This window comes from Ctenopharyngodon idella, chromosome 16 (genome assembly GCF_019924925.1).
Source record: "Ctenopharyngodon idella isolate HZGC_01 chromosome 16, HZGC01, whole genome shotgun sequence".
NCBI lineage: Eukaryota > Metazoa > Chordata > Actinopteri > Cypriniformes > Xenocyprididae > Ctenopharyngodon > Ctenopharyngodon idella.
Window position 1 is genome coordinate 14,659,145 of NC_067235.1, and position 19,293 is coordinate 14,678,437.

General features: G+C 38.4%; 2 protein-coding genes across 2 annotated transcripts; both read left to right on the forward strand.

The window, feature by feature from the left end:
- Nucleotides 1-149: 149 nt before the first annotated feature.
- Nucleotides 150-3,814, forward strand: LOC127496652 (zinc finger protein 160-like). Its single transcript, XM_051864305.1, has one exon. It carries the CDS (start codon nucleotides 150-152, stop codon nucleotides 2,472-2,474), a length of 2,325 nt encoding a protein of 774 aa, XP_051720265.1. The 3' UTR covers nucleotides 2,475-3,814.
- A 1,420-nt stretch (nucleotides 3,815-5,234) lies between these two features.
- On the forward strand, nucleotides 5,235-16,790 carry dbpb (D site albumin promoter binding protein b). The gene is made up of 5 exons (XM_051864310.1): nucleotides 5,235-6,206; nucleotides 6,469-6,719; nucleotides 8,262-8,717; nucleotides 11,531-11,784; nucleotides 14,555-16,790. The coding sequence occupies exons 2-5, from the start codon at nucleotides 6,524-6,526 to the stop codon at nucleotides 14,768-14,770; spliced, it is 1,122 nt and encodes a 373-aa protein (XP_051720270.1). The 5' UTR covers nucleotides 5,235-6,206; nucleotides 6,469-6,523; the 3' UTR covers nucleotides 14,771-16,790.
- The last annotated feature ends 2,503 nt before the right edge of the window (nucleotides 16,791-19,293 follow it).

Consider the following 19,293-nt stretch of genomic DNA (forward strand, 5'->3'; position numbering starts at 1 on the left):
TTTAGTAAACCCACTCAAAAGTCAAAAATTTTCATAGGCACTGTGAAATTTTTTGTGCATAGCATTATTACTGTTTAGTCTGTTGTGCAGGTTCTTACCGGAGTGATGATTTCAGTGATGACTACAAGGACCAGCGCTCTCAAGGTAACATGTATTCTGGAACAACCCCATGTGGTGGTGCCAACATGACAGGGCCTGCACTTAGGAAGGCACCATTAGCTCCTACTCTGCATCCACACCCACAAAACCAAAGCCAGCAGCATCATCAACAGCCACATCTCCCACTTTCGTCCCTGTTAGAGGATTCTGAAGATGATGTCACTAGCTCTGTCAACAATGCCATTTCTGCCATCACTGCTGCAGCTGCAAATTGTATGAGTGGTGACCTTGCCCATAGTGGAGGTAGAGGGGATGATCGAAGGGATATCATTGGTGGATTGCTTGGAGGTCTGGGTCTAGGGCCTCTTACCTCACCTAGTGGTCAGTTATCAACATCTGGACTGGAAAAGTCCTATAGAGGTAATGCTAACCCAAGTGCAGTGGGGCTCAACCAGCAACCAAACCAGCAGACACCTGGTGGAAAGCCCAAGCGTCCTCGTAAGCCCCGCAAGAAAAAGGAACCTGGTGTGGTTGGTGTTGAGCCCCCTAAAAGAAGGCAGTCCTCTCACAGACCAGGAGGGCCTGGTGGGGATATTAGACCGTATTTGTGCAGTGTCTGTGGTCGAGGATTTGCAAGAAGAGAGACCTTGCGGAGGCATGATAGAATACACACTGGAGAAAAGCCTCACCATTGTACTGTGTGTGGCAAGTACTTCAGAGAGGCATTTCATCTTAGCAAGCACCACACGGTGCATTCTGGAGAAAAGAACTACAAATGTATTTTGTGTGGAAAGGATTTTGGATATGCTCAGAGCCTTAAAAGACATGGCAAGCTACACCAGAAAGGTGAACTGGAAGAAGTGCCAACAACGCCAGGTGGGGAAAACCTTAACAGCTATCCTCCATCCTCTGGTGGCAGCTTGATTCAAGGGGGCCAAAGCAGCTCTTCTTTCTATTCATACACTCAAGACATCAAACCACAGACATCAAACACTCAGCCCCCTCCTAGACTGTACACATGTGCTATATGCTGGAAATCGTTCCGCCATCACTTTCACTTGACAGCACATCACCAAACAGTTCATGAAGGTGGTGGAGAAAAGCTGTTTTCTTGTGAAGTCTGTGGGAAGGCTTTTGCATACTCTAACAGCCTTACACGGCACAGGCTTTCTCAGCATGGCTTAACGCGGACTGGCCAGCCAGTTGCTCAAAGAAGCATAGGCGAAGATAACAGTGTTGGCGGTTCGATATCAGAAAGCGAGGCTGCTACAAATGCTTTGCTTCAGCTTGCGCCACCTAGTGGCACACATGGCGAACAACATGGAGTTCTTCATAGCCAGCAGGCTCCTCCCCAACCACAAACTGGCTACTCCTCTCTGTTCTATATACCCGATGCCAATATTACACACCCTGCTTCATCTAATGCCTCATCTTATTCTCATTCTCTGCCATCAACTTCCTCAGGGCCTCTTCTTTGTAATCATCAGCACCAACACACTGGGATAAAGGGAGAACCCATTTATCACACTGGTCACGGGCATACTCTTACTCCAAACTTACCTGTGCATTCCCTTGCATTGCCTCCATCAGAGCCACATCAGCAACACCACAATCCCCAGCAGCATTCAGCTGAGATTCAATCTACCCACCACCACTCTTTTCAAAGCCAAGAAGAGTTGAGGAGACGGAAGAAAAAAAAAAAAAGACGGCAAGAGAGAGAGGAGATAGGCTACAAATGGACCCCGGCTGCAAAAGTAGAGAGAGAACAGATGGAAGTTTCCCTTGGGGAAAGGCAGAGAAATCTTCTTAGAAGAAAATATCTTAAGAGAAAAAGGAGAGCAATTCACAGGACGCAACATAAAATTAAGAAGCCCATGTCTGTGCTCGTAAGAATCAGGCGTGGAAGTGGAGGAAGTGCTGTGTATGAACTGGGCCTTCCAGGCGGACTGAAACTTAACAGGCTTCGTTCTCTCAAAGTTCCTCTGAAACGAAAGTCCTGTCCCCTTTGCCTTGGTGCTACCTTCTCACAACAGGTAGCACTTAAAGTTCATATAGCAGCTAGACATTGTCCCAAAGTGAGAGGCCTTCAGCATCGTTTGAAATGTCCTGTTTGTGGAAAACAGTCTCGCAAGTTCCTCTCAGCACTCATTCACAGAAGCTCCCATTTAACCAACAGAGCATTTTCTTGTAAACATTGTCCCTGTCGTTTCTGGAATGCAATGCTCCTCACACGGCACAAGAAGGTGTGTCGAGGGACGTTGGCTAGGTTTCGACAAGAGAGGTCTCTTTGTGTTAAATTAGTCATGGGAGCAACATACAAGAGGTTTGAGTGTAAAGGAAACTCTTCATCCATGCATATGGAATACAGTCGCTGAGTTATGTCATTAAATTAATTTTCATATGCACTTTAAGATAAGAAGTGTTGGGATTTTCAAGACAAAAACTGAGATATCTCACTGAATACACCCTATGCTCATGTAGACTTTGACTTGTGTGTCATGAGAGCATTTTCTTTTCTCTCTCAGTCATTAAATTTCCTCTTGTAACTTGGACCCCTAAAAATGAACACCTTCAACAAACTCACAGATGTATCAAAGGCATTTGTTTTAAAGAAATGCTTAGCCTATCCATCTTTCCAATTCCACACCAGATGAAAATTCCTGTTCAGATTGAAATGATCCTTGGATGGTAATAGATGAAGATTCAGTGATTTGGCTAATATTGTACTGTGCCCTAACAGTAGGCTATTGCTCACTCTTCCTCAACAGATGCTCTGTAGAATTATTCTGTCTCTGATATATATTGTGTTGTTGGTGTTCACTTAGAGCAAGTGTGGAGGTGTGATTTTGTTAATGTAAAAAGTACATTCAGTATCCGAAGGAGAAAAAAAAGGTTCTTGTTAGGAAGTTGAGTGTTTTATTTTAAAGAGTATTTAAATTACTGCATGTTGGACATTGCTGTCCATGTATTGAAAGGTCAGCGTGAGAGTGGGCTTACATGGTTACATGACAAATCCAATTGAAAATGTACCTTAAATTTTAATAGAGGAACCAAAAGAAATTAATGCATAATAACACATGCTGATTAACACTTTGTAATATCAAAAGCCCTGTTTTGATTTATTTACTGTTTTGAAAGAAAACTAGCATTAAGATGGTAACGCCAGCACTTAAACAGGAAAAATATGATTTTCCCCATAACCAGTCAAAAGACAAAAAAAATTAAGATGTGAATTCACAGATACTTGCCCTGAAGGCAAAGCCTTACCAAATTGTGACAATTAATACAACACATTTTATGGGTATTACAATGTAGCGTTTATGTACAGAGTTTAAGGGAGGAACTGAAAGGAATAAGTGTACTGTAATGTAAATTGTGTCAATATTTTATTATGTTTTTTAAGCAAAAGTCAATTATCTTTTTATCATAGCTACACTTCAGGTAGTTGGAAGAGTGATTGTAAGAGTTATCACTTTAGATCAGGTCTTGATTAAGTGTATTAATGTGTGAAACAGTCTGTCCATTTGCCAACTATGAACGTATCCCATGTACTTTTCTCACCTTTTATGTAGAGATACCGTACTACTTATAGCCTGTCTTTTTCTTTAAAAGAAGAAAAGTAATAAGTATGTTTCTATCACTTTATTTACACATGATAAGCTGGTTGTTGATGATACCCAAGCATTTAATAAAATTTCAAAATGTTATATCCTCATTAATTCCATGTACACATTTATCATTTTATTACCTCACTGTTTCATTTTTTTTTTGTTGCTTGTATTAAAATACACAGACATATTCATTTTGCATACAACTGTATTACATGGTTCCTGATATTGTTTTATTGCTGTATTAACGTTTATTATTTTATTTATTGCTTCTGTTAAACCTTTGTTACGCTGCTTAAATATTTATATTCTGTTGCTGTAAGGTCATTTTTACCTTGTAGTAGTGTGATTATTACCTTTTTTGTTGTAGTAAAGAGAATAGTGTCCACACAAATACCCTAAATTAGGGTAAATTTTGATGTAGCACAAAACAATGAACTACAAAGGATGTGTTACACTAAGCTAATACCAGACAAGCTTTTTAAATGGCAAATATCATTTAGTAATGCTAGAATGCACACTACCCATAAAACCATGCAATATCTTCCCACATGTTGTCCAGTTTTTATCCACTGAATTGTAACTGAATCATGTATTGAGTACCCTTCTTTCCATCATCGCTGGTCAGTTTCTGTCTGAACATGATGTACGATTTTAACCCCTTTATAGATTTTTTATAGAATTATACTTGTTGGGAATTCATTTTATATAGTTTGCAGATTTTATCAACTGCACTGTACACAATACACTGTACAGCTGAATAATAGGTGTTGAGGTTGTAAAATTAACTCAACAAAAAGCATTAGAACCGTTTAGAGTGCTGTAGTCATTCTATCACTTTACTTTGCTCATTCCCATGTTGACCAGTTGGTGGCAGCAAGGATCCTGCAACCTACAGCATTAAGCTGGGAGCCCAGCAGGACAACTGTCACATGGATTTAAACGCTGATAGTGGGTGGAACAGGAGTCCTCGAGTGTGTGTGCACGAGGGAGGCGTGGAATTAATGTGTCCAAGAGAGACAGCGATGGCTTATTCGCGTATTGTTTTTGTGTAGTAGCCTATAGGTTATGGGAAAAACTCTGTGCTTAAAAATAGTCCTTGGTGGATGCCTTCTAATCTGTATTTTACATGTTCACATTCTTTGCATTCTACTTGTCCTCATTAATTAGTTGTGTTGTATCCTTAAAGGCAGACATATAGCCTAATAATATTTTAAGTTTTAGTATACTTGGAGTATTATAATACTCTCGTGGAATTGGGTTTATGAGGTTCAACCCCAACAAATCTATTTCCTTAATTTCTGAATCTTTTGTGGGTGTGCGCCAGTCTTCGCCTGGGTTCACGCAGTTTCTGTATTCTCACGCGGCTGTAGCATGGGTGTGATGAAGGGGCGGGGCGCTGTTCTCCACGCTAGCCAGTGGCTGGGCGAGCAGGGAGGAGCCTCTTTTCTCTTAGCCAATTGCAGCAAAAAAGCTCAGCCCCGTCTCCGCGTGCGGACACCATGTGCACTGGAGAGCGCGTCTGTGTTTCTGAGACACAACGTGTAGTTGCCATCTCCTCTCGCATGATGATCACGTTTCCATCGGATTACTAGTGAAGTGAAAAAGTGTGCCATTCTCTTGACAGGCTTTTCCCCAAAAGGTTGCTCTCTGATATGACTGTGTAGAAACTTGACAGCAATTAATTCCATATTTTTACTCATATTTCTGATGCTCTTTAAAACGGCCCACTTTACAACTTAGTAATTATGTGGCCGCCTGTTTATGCGGGTGACAAACATAGGGACAGCTTGGAGTGAAATTATTGACCAATTTGTTTTTAATCAGTGCTACCCACCCTGAGGAGCGAGCCTGTCACGAGGGGCGTGCCATATTAATATTAAACATTGATGAGCCTTCGTGCAGTGTTCGAGCTTCTACTCCGGGAGGTGTGACGTCACGTGAGCGGCTCGTGTTCGTTCCAGCTGAGCGAAAAGATCGGACGGCTGAAGCTCAAAGCGTGCGGTAACTCACATGCAGAGAGAACTGAACAGAAGGGGGTGACCACAGGGGGAAAAAGCGATTGAGCGACTGAATGGAAAAAAACGTCAACATCCCACCAATCGCACTACGCAGCAGAAATTGACTCAGCAACACTTTCTTCGTTTTGTTTTCATTTGTCATTTTGAGACGACGCAAGTTTCGCGCATTCAAGAGTTCAGCGTATTCAAGTTATCGTTTGCAGTATTGGATTTTTTTTTATTCTCCCAGATTTTCCCACTGTTCTCTGCTGGAAACGTTATATCCGGTTAATTTGTTGCTTTTTTTCCCCACACGTTGGACTTGGACATAACGCCATTCTGGACATTCGTCTGTATTTTTTAAAAGTTCCGACATAAGAAAAGCTGTCAACATTTTCTGGAAGTACTGGGAATGTATATGTTTATCCACTCTACCAATCTACAATCAAATGCAAGCAGAATGGCACTCTTTGTTTAAACACCTTATTTCCAAATAAAGGTAATTTAAAGTGTATTTTTTCTTTAATGTCAGATGCTGTGGTGCACGTGAGCCGCGCAGGTCTTTCCTCCTCTGCCTCTAAAGTAAACACGGTCTCGTGTTGCATGACTTCACAACTTTGTGTACTTTTATGCTACTCTAATGATACGAACTATATTATTAGGCTATATGTTTTGTTTGATAACGAACTAATGCTAATACTTTATTTTTGCTTGTTTCCCTTATGAATCGTCTTATGATTGATTTGACGGCTGCACAATAGTACTGAACCACCCAAGCATCTAGCGGTCAAAGGAGCTCAATCCGGCAGACGTTGGATGATGGCCAGGCCGCTTTCACAGCTCCTTCCCCCGGACCTTCCCTCTGCCGGAGCCAGTCCGCAGTTTGGCAACAGTAGCCAGGCAGGAGGCTCACTTAACGGAGGACACTTAAACTCAACAGCAAACTTAAAGTCGCTCCTGCAGCTCCCCGTGAAGGGCGACCAGCGCGTCAAAGACTCTAGTGAAATGAAGGGTGAGGAAACGCACCTGCTTCCTTGACACTCACTCAGAGTGTATTATAATGCGCTCCCTATAAACCTTTTGTTTGTGCTAATTGAGATAGTCTAAATAATGTGTTAATAGTCACCATGCCAGTTAGTTTCCTGATTATTACGATTAGTGTTTTTGTGGGTTCACATGTCAAATGGCAGGGTCATGTGCAATTGTGCATATCTCTCAGTGAGCTGCAGACAGGACATCACATGGGACTTAGTTGAAGAGATAAACAAGGTTAGGCCATTCAGCCACTTAGCTCGCTACCCAGGTACTTTGAGGTCAACTATTGGCTAAGCCATTTTGTTTACAGGCCTGTGTAACCACACAGACAGCAGTTTTCCACTGCCTGTGAATACAACATTGTGATTATTGGAAAAGCTTCTTTATTGATTGCTGTCAGTGTCATTGTTTTCTACTGATTATCTGGTTACCATTAATGCAAACTGACCCTGAATAGTCGAGAAGAAAATCTCTAATCCAGTGTCAATCCAGTTTCAATGTGCATGCGGCTTGTGAATCACATTGTTTAACATTAAAAGCACTGCCGTTACTTCTGAACACGTATAGTTCTCAAACTGCTTTTGAACTTTTTGTGTTTTTTTTAAGCGTTGGTGTTTTTAGGCGACAGTCTGCTGGTTTTTTCATAGAGAAAAGAATACAAACTTAAACAAAACACATGTTGCAGTTACATTTTTATGGTTTGTTTTTATACAGTATAACTAAACCAGAAATGTCTAATTTCAAACTGACTTTACTGGTCCTGGTTTCCACACCAATGCACTGTAAAATGCCTGATTTAGCCTAACTAGTGTTGTTAAGATTTTAGACCCCACCCTAGAGTGTCTCAGACCCCTCCTAAATACTTTAAGATGGAAACCTTAAGACTTAAGACCTTCAGCCGCCATGTCCGATTTTTAGTGTTTTAGTTTTGCATTGTTTATGTTCATTAGAATTGTTTTTATACCAACTAAACTTAACTAGTACCACACTATACTGTATCCTAGCCTATACCACAGCAGTGCATCACTATGTAGTATCGCAATGTTACACTGGCGTAATATTGTGTTATACAATACATGTCTGAGTTTTTTGTGTTACGCCTGTTGCCTTTTGCGTCATGGTATTGGTTCAGCCATAATATAGTAGTTTTGTAACATTTAGCCATTGTTCAACAGCATTGTTCCTGTACCACAGAGTTAAGCAGTGTCACTGCGGTGCAACATTATCACTTTACCATGGTCTTTCGGGGATGTCAAAACCCATTAATCTTTAAGTTTAAAGGAAGGTTTTTCAAAGGCTCTTCGTTTTGCATTGATGCAACGAGAGTCAGAGGTATTCACATGTGTTGACATTGCAGAGGTAGTTCTCCCAGAGGGATGTGAAAGTTGCTGGGAAGTGTTATTTGTATTTGTAATCTGAGTGCTATCAGAAATATTGCTCTTTTGAAATCTAGAAAAGTTAATATATGTATTCAGAATAGTGTGCTTATTTAAATTGGATTTCACTTTCTTTCTTATAGGTAAGGACAGGTTAGATATGGATGAGGACTCTCTTAGCCGTTGTCCTCTGCGCAACGGCTGCAGCAATGGACTAGCCGCTGACAGCAATGGAGCAGGCACTGGCAGCTTCTCTAACGGCAACAACAATTCCTTCCTGGGCCCGTTGCTATGGGAACGAACATTGCCATGTGATGGCGGCCTGTTCCAGTTGCAGTACATGGATCTCGAGGAGTTTTTGACTGAGAACGGGATGAGCAGCATGCACAGTACCTCAAACTCCACTTCAGCTCAGATACCCTCGCAAAGCTCTCAGTCCGCCATTCCCAACCAGGGCTCCCAGTGCCTCCCCACCTCGCCCCCACACTGCTCCTCTTCCTCCTCACCGACATCCACCACCACATCTTCCTCGCCCTCTCTGCTTGGGCTGGACATGCATACGCCGCAAAGCATGATGGGATCTGCAGACTGCTTGCACGGTGAGTTTGCTTTCGCAGTTCAGAGATTTAACTGCGGAACATAAGCTAGAGAGGATGTTGAAAACCCACGAGACGAACGGTCTGAGGGCAGGCCGTCGAGATGAAGAAAGGAAACGTTGTGGGCCAAAAATGAGGTCTAACGTTGTTTAAACACTTCCCTCATTCTGCTTACAAGAATTACCCTGGATTTTGGTTCATTTGCGGGTTGTAGAAAGCACCAGACTGTCCCTTGGGTGTGTGTTACAGTGTAGTTTCAGAGTATTAATTGTTTGGGTGTGTGTGTTGTTATGACTGTGGATAGATGCTCATGGTGTGTGTTTGTAGGCTTCACTATTTGGATTATCAAGAGGTTTGGGCAGTTTTTGGGAGTGAGTGTGTGCTTTTTGTGAAGATGTGAGTTGTTTTATAGGTATGTGTTATAGTGCTGTCAAATCGATTAATCGCGATTAATCCCATCTAACATAAAATTTGTGTGTGTGTGATATATATATATAATATATACACACACACACAAACTTTTAGGTTAGATGCGATAATCGTGATTAATCGATTTGACAGCACCAGTTAACTGCATATATTTTGTGTCATCAAAAGATATTTATTTGAGTAATGGGCTGTTTAAAAGCTGAGTGAAAAGTTTGTGAATGCTACAGTATATGAAAAGAATGGGCTGGTTAGAAATGTATAAAAAGACTAGCAGCAATAGAAAAAAAAGAGATATACAAAGATAAATAGGAATGACAGCAGCTGAAAAGAGAGGAAAAGATTTTAATATAGAGCTGAGAACATGATGGCGATTGAAAGGCCGGAAAGTAAACCGTAATAGACACACAGGTGAGCCAGAAGCAAAGAATGAAAGGCAGAGACGGCGTGTTTGTGATTGTGCTCGCATGTTTTTAAATCTCCTCCTCTTCTCACACGCTTGGTCCATGTGCGCTCGCTCACTCACGTGCCGAGGCAGGCAGAGCGAGAGCGAGAGCGAGGACGGGGGAGGGGCAGAGGAGAGGAGGTATGTGTGGGAGTGTGTGTGAGTAACAGACAGGGAGAAATTGAAAGATTGAGATGGAATGACTGTGCGAGTTGATGCTTTACTTCCGATTAGATGTTTGTTTACATTTCTGGAGTAGCTGAGAAGAGAGAGAGAGATTAAAAGTGCTGCTGGTAAATAAGCACATGCAGAAGCCATCACATCACATATTTCCACAGATTTTATCAGGCTGTCTCAAAAAAGAGGGCCTGTGTCAGTGCATGTGCCGCAGTGGACAGTAAAGAGAGGATCATTGCCAAATGGGGTTAAAGTTACTCTTAAGGGTACTTTACTGACTTTAGATTAGGTTTATGGCTCAAATAGATTTTAAAAACATAGCAACGGTAGTTTTGTTGTGCTGACAGTGTCATGACAGTGCACTTTAACCTTGTATGTATACTGAAAAAGAAATTCAGTATATAATATTATTAATAATATTATTTCCATGCAGGTGTGTATGGGGTTGTTAACTTAATTTTTTTTAAATATATTAATATATTAATTGTTATTATATTTTTAATATATTCTTCAAAAAAAAAGTATCAATGATATAAAAATGTTTTTGTTTTTTTTATCGGGTTATGAGTATGTTTATTTTTGTAAGTATTTAACTCTAGCTCATATTATTTCCTTGCAGATGTGATATATATATATATACTACCAGTCAAAAGTTTTTGAACTGTAAGATTTTTTTAATGTTTTTAAAACAAGTCTCTTCTGCTCACCAAGGCTTCATTTATTTGATCCAAAATACAGCAAAAACAGTAATATTATGAAATATTTCTGCAACTTAAAATAACTGTTTTCTATTTAAATATATTTTAAAATGTAATTTATTTCTGTGTTGGCAAAGCTGAATTTTCAGCATCATTACTCCAGTCTTCAGTGTCACATGATCCTTCAGAAATTATTCTAATATGCTGATTTGGTGCTCAAGAAACATTTGTTATTATTATCAATGTTGAAAACAGTTATATACAATAGTTATGTACAAACAGAACAGCATTTGTCTGAAATATAAAGCTTTTTCAACATTATAAATGTCTATATTATCACTTTTGATCAATTTAATGCATCCTTGCTGAATAAAAGTATTAATTTCTTTAATTTTTTTCCAAAAAAAAAAAAAAAAACTTTTACTGACCCCAAACTTTTGAACAGTAGTGATATTTATATACTTTATATTGATCAAAAGTGACAGTATAGACATTTATAATGTTGCAAAAGCTTTATACTTCAGATATACGTTGTTCTGTTTGTACATAACTATTGTATATAAATGTTTTCAACATGGATAATAATAATAAATGTTTCTTGAGCACCAAATCAGCATATTAGAATAATTTCTGAAGGATTATGTGACACTGAAGACTGAAGTAATGATGCTGAAAATTCAGCTTTGCCAACACAGAAATAAATTACATTTTAAAATATATTAAAATATAAAACAGTTATTTAAATTGTAAAAATATTTCACAATATTACTGTTTTTGTGTATTTGTTTGTTTTCTACACTAGCACAGATTTACTATCAATTTATTTGTGGAATGAAATTAAGCTTTTATGAAATGAAATCACCAGTTCAATGTTTTGAAATACAGAGATTAGGGCAGAAATATTGGAAAATGGAAAAACCAGACAGGTTGGTGGAATGAATTGTTGTCTGTTGCCTGTTACTGCCCCCTTGTGGGTCGTCTGGGTACAGTTTTTAGAGTCACGTTATCTGAATGCATACACATAGCAACGTGACCTAATCAAGGCATCTACTTTGTGTTTCTACCTTCAGGAACTCCACCAGGCAGCTTGGAGCCAACGCCCTCACCTTCTTCCACTACATGTCCACCACTCCCTACTCCACCCATCACTAACTGCAATGAGTTATTGCCATCCTTTGACCCTGATCCCGCAGACGTCGCGCTGTCGAGTGTGCCTGGACAGGAGGCGTTTGACCCCCGCAGGCATCGTTTCAGCGAGGAAGAGCTCAAACCTCAGCCCATGATTAAAAAGGCTCGCAAGATGCTTGTCCCTGATGACCTAAAGGTGAGAAGCTCAACGCAGCATCATTTTATGGACATAATTCATATCATTTATCAGATATACTTGTGTAGCTTAATAGAGATTCTAAGAGAATTACAAGTGGAGCATGTTCATAATCTTGCCAGCTGTGATGGTTCATGTGGATTTTGTGAAACGTGTACTTTTTTATTATAGACAACAGCTTACACTGTAATAATAATAGTAATAATACCTTTTATTTATAGTCGCCTTTCAAGGCACTCAAGGACAATATAAAGCAAGGCAGTAAAATACAAAGTATAAAAAACACAAACATACACATTATTGTGCAACAGTCTATATAAGCATCTCTAATAATCATCTATTACCGTGTAGTTTAAAAAAAAAAAAAAAAAGGTTATTTGGCAAAAATGTAGAAATAGTTTTTGCGCCACTTATTTATAGATATTGTATGGAAAATTCCACCCTCATTTTGTTCAACAGGTCTGATGTTCTTTATGCCTCTATACAAATGCAGTAATGCAGATGCCAGGCATGTTTGCATTAGTTCAGACAGTGGCACAGTGTCACTTACTGATAACAAGAATTAAAATAAGACAAATTAGTTCCCAAAACCCATTACTAGCATAGTTTTAGTATTAAGTAACAGACAGTTATTTACAAAGCATGTCACATTGACTTCATTGGGCAATGGATGGTAGCATTATGTGATCATATCTCAGTTCTGAGGCAGATGTCTTGGAAACCGAGGATCTCAGATATGTCAGCTTTTTTGTTACAAAGGGCACAGCAGTCAAAAGGGGGAATTCCTTTGTAATCACAGTGACCTTCTCGGGGAACAAATAAATGTTTTGAATACTTGGAAAGGAAACAGCATTCTTTTTTTTCTTTTTTTCTTTTAATATTGGAGTTATAGTTCACGCCAAAATGAAACCTGTCATCATTACTCACCCTCATGTCTTTCCAAACCTATGGAACTGGATCTGTGGAACACAAAAGATTTTTTTTTTAAGAATGTTTCCACTATGTTTGTCCATACAATTAAAGTCCAAAATGGTGTTATTTGCATTTTATACCTAATATGTACTATTATACAGTATTTAATATTTTAAATCTTTTCAGTTTTCATTTTAGTTAAAGTTTTAGTTTTTTTTTTTTTTTATGTGCTTTTGTCATATTTATTTACTTGTTTTTTTATTTGTTATTTATTTATCTTGCATTGGCACAGATTCACTATCAAATTAATTGCTTTTATAAAATGAAACCATCAGTTTCAGTGTTCTGAAATACAGAGCTTAGGGTAGAAATATTTTATGCACTTTTGTCATTTTGTTGTATTTCTATTTAGCTTTTATTTTTGTTTTTGTTGTTAAGTTCATTTTCAGCTTAATTTTTTTTTTTTTTTTTTTTTCAGTTAGTTGTCAAGCACACGTTTCTAATTTTCATTGAAGTTTAAGTTTTCCATCTAATATTTATTTTTTATTCTTTGTCAGCTTTACTTAAATTAACCAAAATTTTAGCAGCTTTATTTTTTGACACTGGTTCGAAACAACACCGGACCCCATTGACTTTAATTGTATGGACAAAAAGATTGATGTTTTTCAAAAAAAAAAAAAAAAAAAGTTGTTGTTCCTTTAAATAATGAAGGTATGTAAACAGTAAATTACCTAGAAGAAGTGACCAGCAGAAATATTTTTTTTTAATAATTTAAAAAAAAAAATTAATAAGCTTTAAATCAGGGTTTCCCAAACTGTTTTTTGTGAGGTTCGTAAGTTGATGAAAAGCTGATAACTAAATCATGAATATTATTATTATTATGCAAATAATAATAGATATTTAGGATAAAAAAAACAATAGAAATAAAGTGCATACTAAAAAAATTTGTTACTATTACTATACAACTATTTTGGGTAACATTTTACAGTAAGGTTTATTAGTTAACATGAGTTAATGTATTAACTAACGTGAACTAACCATGAGCAATACATTTGCTACTGTATTTACTAATCTTCGTTAACGTTAGTTAATGAAAATACAGCTGTTCATAGTTCGTTAGTTCACAGTGCATTAACTAATGTTAACAAGATTTTAATAATGTATTAGTAAATGTTGAAATGAACATTAACAAAGATTAATAAATGCTGTAGAAGTGCAGTTCATTACTAGTTAATGTTAACTAATGTAGTTAACTAATGTTAACTAATGAACCTTATTGTAAAGTGTTACCATATTTTGTTTACCTGCATGTCATATGACCGCTAACAGACATCAGATAACGGTGAACATGCAAATTATTGAAGTACTTACTTCAAATCTCAGGGGGTACTTCAAATAAACATTATAGGTCAAATGAGTTCAGCTTAAAAAATGTTTGGCAATCCTAGCTTTAAATGAATAAATTACTGAAATAATTAGTTGAATTTTGAAAAACTGAAGAAGTTAATGGCATCACGTGAATCAACAGTTTTATGAGAACGTATTTAGTGTTTTTAAAACAAGATTTGTAACTGGTTTCCTTATGACTGTTCCTCACCACTACTGAAAGAGCGGTGTAACCCACAACCCTGTGTCTGGCACTTTGAGGACAGTCACAGAACCTCAGTCAAACCTCAGGCTGTTTGCTGGTTCAAAGGCAGTTCTCTCTGGAATGTCACTCAGAGTTGCTAAAAAAACCCTCAAACAATTACCTACGAACACACACAAACCCCAGTCACACATCTGGCAAAGCTCCACACCTACAGTTGTAGACCTGTTCTAATATATACTTTTTTGTTGTTTTTGTTTTTCTTTGAAGGATGAGAAGTATTGGAGTCGGCGTTGTAAGAACAATGAAGCCGCAAAGCGTTCTCGCGATGCTCGTCGACTGAAGGAGAACCAGATCTCTGTGCGCGCCGCCTTCCTTGAGCGTGAGAACGCTGCACTCAGACAGGAAGTAGCTGACATGCGCAAAGAGCTCGGCCGGTGCCGTAACATCCTGAACAAATACGAGAGCCATCACTTGGATCAATAAAAAGGAGAGGAAGAAAAGGCAAATTGAGATGATGGATGCAGAACGCAATGAATGTTCCTATGATAGTCACGCTAAAAGACAGATGGAAAATGTATCAAATACATGGATGGATGTATGAAGACGGCACAAGAGCTCAAGTTTTAAACTGGAGTGAGAGAGCATGTCACCTCTCTTAAATTTTTTTTTTTTTTTCCCAGTAAGGTACAATGGCAAGATTTTAATTATGGAGAGAATTGTATATTTTTATATGATAGAAAAACGCTTAATGGTGAAAGGAAATTTTTGAAATTAATTTTTGTATATTTTCTATATCTTTGGGGAGGCTGTAAAGTAATGATGGAGGGAACTGGTTGAGGTATCACTGTAATTTAAAATGTGGTATTTTTGAAGCGATCAACTCTTAGCGGTTGAAAACTTTTGATCTTGTGAAGGAGAAAAATGAGGGGCAGAATTTAAGCCTAGAACTTTAAAGATTTAGAAAATAACTTTCTAGAGAAATTAAACTGTAAAATACTGAGAAAAAAATATACATTTAAATTTGTATAGAAATGTTAATATAGATTTATTCAAGCACTTACGTTGTGATAAACCTGCGCGTTATATTTTGGCAATGGTGACCGAGAACAACCATGGATGACGGGAAATGACAGGTGCATCTTAACTCTTTGGGGAAAAACATTGTTTATCAGTCTACTGCTGATATTTATTTGTCATTCTCAAATGAAAACTAAACATGTAATGATGGTAAGGCGATGGTTAGGAAAGACATGCATTAATTGTCACACATTTTATTGGCATTTTTTTTTGTTTGTGTTTATTTCCTTGGTGAACTCCATAGGATTCTTTCTCTTCTTAAAGTTGCTATCTCCTGTCTACAGTGTACTCATCGTTTTATAGGAATCTGACTCACATTTGCAAACAAAAAACAGCTTTTTAGCAACAGCACACATCCACAACGTGCAGATCTTAAGTGAACTTGCAGAGGCTGTTCTTGCTGTGCAAAAACACAATTTGGACCTCTATGGATTGAATATATATATATGGGACATGACTTTCATCTGATTGTACAGAATGATTTCTTGTAATGGATGCACGGGAAATTGCATTTCAAAACAGGTTGACGTGTAGACATTTGGCTATGTCTGCGTTATTGCTGGTTTTGCACCTGTATATGCAAACACATTGAAGCCAATGAGCGCTCTTACTTTTATTGGAACAATACTGAATTTTTACAACCTGTTTACTGGTGTCAGTACAAATGTTTCAAAATCTATTCGTTTTGTGGTTCCTCGCTGGTTCTCCAGTCACGTCTGTTTCTTTCCTTAACGACCATTAAAGTAACTTCACTTATTATGAATTATTATTGATCTGATCATTATTACTATTGTTGTTAATACTACAAATGAATTATAATTTTTGTTGTTTTATTTCCTTGATATTGTCTATTTTATGTTCCTTTAAAGAAAAATCCCACAAGTCTCCTCTCAGCTATGGAGATTTTGTCACTTCTTATTTGTTACAGCATTCATCGTCAACACCAGCTGTAGAAGAAGTGTTGCCCTGACTGCCAGGTCAATTTGTTTATCAGAGGAACACTGGAAAAGAAAACTGGTGCCCTTGGCGATCACAAACTCTGCTTCCCTGAAATAAATGGATTTTTTTTCTCTTTATTTCTGTACACTAGCATTATAAAGACCCATCATACCGTTTGCTCCGTCTTTCTCTTTTTTGTGCATGTAGGTGTTTTTACGAACCGCCTTTTTTACCCAGTAATTTGCTGCCTGTTTCTCATCAGTGACAATATACTTTTGCAGATGGATTTTGGGTAATGTAGTCCTTACCTTTCTGCACTTCAACATGTGGATGACTATGAACAATTTGTGTTGTGATTCTTGTTTTTTTTATGTACAAATGCCCTAATGCATCAGTGTTACCCACACTGCACCTAGCCAAAGTAATGCAGGGGAATGTAGTCTTTTTCTCCAAGACCACAAATAAACTCTTGTTCTTACTCACTAAACTCTAAAGTTGATTATTTTGTATGTCGTTTGTGTCTATTCTGTGCTACCATGTGTAGTATCTTCCATTTCCTTACTAAAAAAAATGTTTATAAATAAAGCAGCGATCAGGAAGATGCATGTTCTTGAATTTTACTCAGGATGAGGGAAGAACCACAAACAGCTGTCTGTCAGTATAGCTTGTAGAAAACCTCTCAACCATCAAGCTCATACACAATGCTGTCATGAACTGCAGTTCAGAAAAGGCTATGCCTTTACAGACAAATATTTCTAAATATTTAACAATATAAGATATAAGTGAAGAAAAAATCTAATAAAAAATAGGGTAGAAAGATATTTGTGATTTGTGAAGAAAATAAATGGGGGAAAAAATATAGAATAAAATATTTAAAACTTTAAATGTACATTGTGGAATGCAATACAAATATTTTCAGTACAAATATTATGGCATATATTACAGACTGAGTTACACCATTATACTAAACGTGCAATAATAATGAAATAATAATAATGGAATAAAGTCCCATGGAGTATTCATGTAAAAAAAAAAATTAAAATATGTTTACATTTATGAATATGAATCACATAAACTAAATGGTCAATTCCCTTGTTCCATTAACATTTATACAAAATATGATGGAATTTTACTATACAAAAAAAAAAAAAGCCCCCCAAAAAAGCGTATCCTCTTTGGTCTCATCCACGCTTCCTAATAAAATATCAATTCTCATCACTGATGCTCTTTTCTCCACACTAATATCTTGTTTCAAGAGTTCACATTTACAGAAGTAGAGTAAAGTTATGCGTATTTGGCGTGCTGTCCGGGGGGAGGGCTCCAAGCTTGGAATTTTGGCCTGAACCCAGAGTACTCCCCTGGTTGTGGTAAGAATAGATAGAACTTGAAGTGAGAAGATGGGGTGGTGGTGGGATGCTGATAAACCGTCAAACGAACAGAGGTAATTCTGCTGTATATATACCTCTTGTCATTGGTTGAGTTGATTAACTGAATGCTCTCCACTTGTGTTAATTAGGTTAATTATCTGAACCTGCTCCTCCCAAACTTTGTTAATAAAACATAATTTAGACAACTTTTGCCCCTTTTCATCCAGGCCAGCCCCACCACCCCCTCTGCCCCCTGGCTATCTGTTATTCTCCGCAAGCATCGTTCTAAACTCAGGGCTGCAGAGAGGAAGTGGCGCAAATCGAAAGATTCCACTGACCTTGCTTTGGACTAATTGTTTTGTACTAATTGCTTTGTACTCCTCTCTTCCTTCTCTGCAAATGTCTCTACTGTTAAAATGACATACTACCACATCAAAATTAACAAATCTTCTGACTCCCACATGCTTTTCAAAACCCTTTCCCCCTCCTTCATCAACCCTAACTGCTGACGACTTTGCCACATTCTTCATAAATAAAACAATGGCCACTCAACTGAGACTGCCCTGCTCTCGGTTGTTGAAACTCTGACACTGGCAAAAGCAGCTTCCAAATCCTCAGTATTTGTCTACTGCTTTTGACACAGTTAACCACCAGATCCTCCTGTCAACCCTCATGACGAAGGGCATCTCTGGAACTGCACTCCAATGATTCAAGTCTTACCTGTCATGTAGGTCTTTCGGGGTGTCATGGAGGGGTGAGGTGTTTAAGTCGCAAGATCTAGCTACGGGGGTGCCTCAGGGCTCAGTGCTTGGACCACTTCTCTTCTCCATCTACATGTCATCACTAGGATCTGTCATTCAGAAACATGTTTTTTCTATAACTGCTATGCTGACGACACATAACTCTACCTTACATTCCAGCCAGATGATCCAATGGTAGCTGATCCAATCTTAGCCTGCCTGACAGGCATTTCTTGCCGGATGAAAGAACAACACCTTCAACTCAACCTTGCAAAGACAGAACTACTTGTGGTCTCAGCCAACCCAACCCTACAGCACAACTTCTCCATTCAGCTAGGTTAATCAACCATAACTCCATACAGGACTGCCAGGAACCTTGGAGTCGTGTTTGATGATCAGTTGAACTTCACAGACCACATTTCTAGAACTGCTCGGTCCTGCAGATTTGTCTTATACAACATTAGAAAGATCAGGGCCTTCCTGTCGGAGCATGCTACACAACTCTTTGTCCAAGCTCTTGTTCTATCCAGACTGGACTATTGTAATGCTTTCTTGGCAGGCCTTCCAGCATGCACTGTCAAACCTCTGCAAATGATCCAGAATGATGCAGCAAGGGTGGTCTTTAACGAGCTGAAAAGAGCCCACATCACACCTCTCCTCATAAACTTGCACTGGTTGCCAATTGCTGCTTGCATCATATTCAAGGCACTGATGTTTGTCTACACAACAACCACTGGCTCTGCACCCCTATGCTTAAACTCATTACTTAAGACCTATGTGTCCTCCAGAAGTGTGCATTCTGCAAGCGAACGGCGCCTTGTGGTGCCATCCCAAAGAGGCACAAAATCACTTTCACAGACCTTTACCTTGACCTGCCTAACTC